The 3,194-nt window shown below is 38.3% G+C and overlaps 1 protein-coding gene across 1 annotated transcript in view; it reads right to left on the bottom strand.

Moving 5' to 3' along the window:
• Positions 1–279: 279 nt before the first annotated feature.
• LOC107694914 (platelet-activating factor receptor-like) overlaps positions 280–3,194 on the bottom strand; it is a 29,177-nt gene continuing 26,262 nt past the window's right edge. The window contains exon 2 of the mRNA XM_016494632.1: positions 280–1,544. Coding sequence (XP_016350118.1) covers positions 437–1,544 — 1,108 coding nt within the window. The 3' untranslated portion in view covers positions 280–436. The remainder of the gene's footprint in view (positions 1,545–3,194) is intronic.

Raw genomic sequence — 3,194 nt, 5'->3', positions numbered from 1 at the left:
TCCGTTGTTTGAATGTGATGTCTGCAAGGGGCATCAATTGAAAATCATGTCAATCATTTGATTACATTTAAAGGGATAGTTCACCTAAAAATGAAAGTTCTGTCATCATTTACCCAGCCTCACAAATTCCTATGTGGAACACAAAATGAGAGATTTTGACTGGTTTGTATAAGGCATTTTTCTTTTTAAATATCTTTTAAAAGAAAGAAAGAAAAGTCATACAGGTTTGGAACGACATGAGGGTGAGTAAATGATGACAGTATTTTAATTTTTGGATGAACTATCCCTTTAAGAATCCAAAGAGAACCTAATTTGGAATTTAAATTAAATTCCGCTAAAATCTGAAACTGTCTGAATAGGATTCTATTTAGAATAAGCAGACACCAAATATTTCTCAGCTGGGGTTTATTTTTATTTTTTTGCTCTTCTTCAATGTTCATAATTCGCTCTGATGTCTGCTCTTCAGTGACACAGCCGTGCTTAATGTGTTGCGTGAGCAGTGTTTGTTATTCTTGACCTTTGTGAAATGATTCTGGATGTACTTGCGGAACTTTGTGGTGGCGAAGCAATACACCAGCGGGTCCAGAAGGCAGTTGAACCCCATAAGCATGAGGGTGATCTGGTGAGCATCGTTTAAGCTTTGCCGTGTTTCTTTACTCCATTCTTTCCTCAGGTACAGCACCGACAACACCCAGGGACCCTGCACCACGTGGTGGGGCAGGAAACAGATCACAAAGACGCCTATGACAGCACACAGCATCCTCAAAGCTCTGCGCTTGGTACCACCGGGACGTTTTCCTGTGCTGCTTCGAGGCTGACTGATGGGTTGCGACAGAAGAGCTCGAGCGATCGAGATGTTGCAGATAATCACCATCAAGAAAACAAGAAAGAATAAGCTAATAATGATGAAGTGCGTGACGGCCATTGCATATTTCGTAGAGTAATGCTCGTTTTGATAACCCTCAAAACAGCGAGAAATGTTGTTATTCTCCTTATTCTTCGGGATTCCATCATCAGTGAGGGATTTAACTGATGCTGCAAGAGTAACGACCCAGATGAGCGCTGAGACGATTGCTCCACGTCTCCAGCAGTCAGAAGAAGCGGCCACCAGCGGCCTGGTAACGGCCCAGTAACGGTTAATGCTGATGACAGTAAGGAAGAGAATAGAGCAGTATGTGTTGATGAAGAACAACGAGCCTGTGATACGACAGAGGGCATCTGAGTTCTTCCAGTTACCGTGATTCTTGAAGTAGTCAATCCAGAACGGTAGAGCGACCACAAACAGCAGGTCTGCAACGGTCAAGTTGGTCATGTAGATTCGAATCTCATTCATGGCTTTTGACTCTCGCATACGGTGCAGCACATAAAGAGCGTAGCAGTTAGCCAGCAACCCAAAGATAAAGACCAGGCTGTAGAATATAGGAAACAGAGTGTAGCGAAACTCTGAGTCAACGAATTGGTTGAAATTACTGTTATTTCCAGTGGTGGGAGGTGTCAGTGTGGTAGGAGGAGTCACCATCTTGTGCATCTGAGAACTAAACAGACTGAAAAGACAATATACAATTACATTTGGTTTCTTCCCGTATACTTTAATGTAGCCATCTAAAAAATTATACTGGCCAATCTGGATATGAAGGTGGAGTTATTCACCTGTTTGTTTATAATAGTTATTAAATTATAATAACTATTATTATAATTTATTAAACACACTAGACTTCATAGTTTTTTATGGTAAGTGTTGCGTTAAACGTAAAGTGTCTAATTTCTGCTCCACATTGAAATAATGAAACTGAAATTGTTGAAACTGTTTTCAAGCAGGTTTCCCAAATACCTGAACTCCCTACTGCTACTGGTTGTCCAACCGAACAGTCCTGCCCCAAACTCAGACACTGGTTGGACAACGTTTTAATACTGTCACAAAACATGATGTTTATGCTTTCACCCTTCAAATGGCTTTCTTTTCGGCCGTTCACACAGAACACATTTTTGCATTGAAAAATGCAAGCAGTGGAACGAGAAAAAAAAAAAGAAATGTCTAGAGAAGTTTTTTTAAAGTACTTTTTTAACTTGAGCATCATGCTTTTAGAACACCATGTCATGCCCAAGACACTACAGAAGACTTTTAAAAATTTGCATCTATAAAATCCGCCTATAGATCTTTTTTTTAACTACCATCTGTCATCCTTGTAAAGTGTTTGTGCTATTTCTCTTCGCTATTTCCGAATAAAATGTCTTTGTACTCATTTAAACAAGAGTTGCAGATCACACAGCACATGTACAATGCTGATAACAATATTTCCATCAAACACACTGTAGCATACGTGTAAAAACTTTATGTATACGCCTACTTTGGGCTTTAAAGTTGTCTCTGCAGTCTGCATTTTACTTAGGATAAGTGAAAATGGCACACGTCACTTTTATGTGTTTTTATTAACTACAAATGTGGGAGGGCAGCATTGAGAGTGGTAACACCTATTTCTCATGATTACATGTTCTGAAAACATGCATTTTATTCTCATCATTGCAAGGTTTTTTCTCATCATTGCATATTTATCTGCAATCTCTTGCTGAAAGCAGGAAATGAATACTGTAAGTGAAGCCTTTTTTTTTTTTGAAAACCACAGACACCATATTACATCAAAATGTTTTTCTTATGGGACTTGCAATGTCAGATACTATCAAGTACTTTTCGTTTAGCATTTTTGAAATAGAAAAGTTATTCAGTTTATTATTCTTCAATATATAATGGAGAAATAATGGAGAAACTATCGATAAGAGACCTTAAAGTCTTGACCTCAAAACAGCTTGTGAACATCAGGAACTTCACTGACCACGTTAACTTTTGTGGCATGCAAAGGAGGCATCCTGCACATAGCACATTGTCACGCAGTACAGTCATGGCCAAAAATTTTGGCAGTGACAAATTTTGTGTTTTGCAAAGTTTGCTGCTTAAGCTGTTGTGGTGTTCATTCACATTGTTTCTAGATTATTGTGTAGAGTGATCAGATGCATTTTAAATAATTGCTAAAAGCTTCATTTGCCAAAAAAAGTAACTTTTTTTACAAAAACAAACAAAACAAATTTCACTGTTTTTTCATCCTGACACAAAATGACCAGCTAACATTAATTGACTAATCATATCAGCAGCACATGTGAAAGTGTGAATGAGTACTAGTCAGGTGAAATCACTATCA

This window comes from Sinocyclocheilus anshuiensis, unplaced genomic scaffold (assembly GCF_001515605.1).
Source record: "Sinocyclocheilus anshuiensis isolate Anshui unplaced genomic scaffold, SAMN03320099.WGS_v1.1 scaffold942, whole genome shotgun sequence".
Taxonomy (NCBI): domain Eukaryota; kingdom Metazoa; phylum Chordata; class Actinopteri; order Cypriniformes; family Cyprinidae; genus Sinocyclocheilus; species Sinocyclocheilus anshuiensis.
Note: the sequence above shows the minus strand (reverse complement) of the source record. Positions and strands in the feature narration are given on the sequence as shown.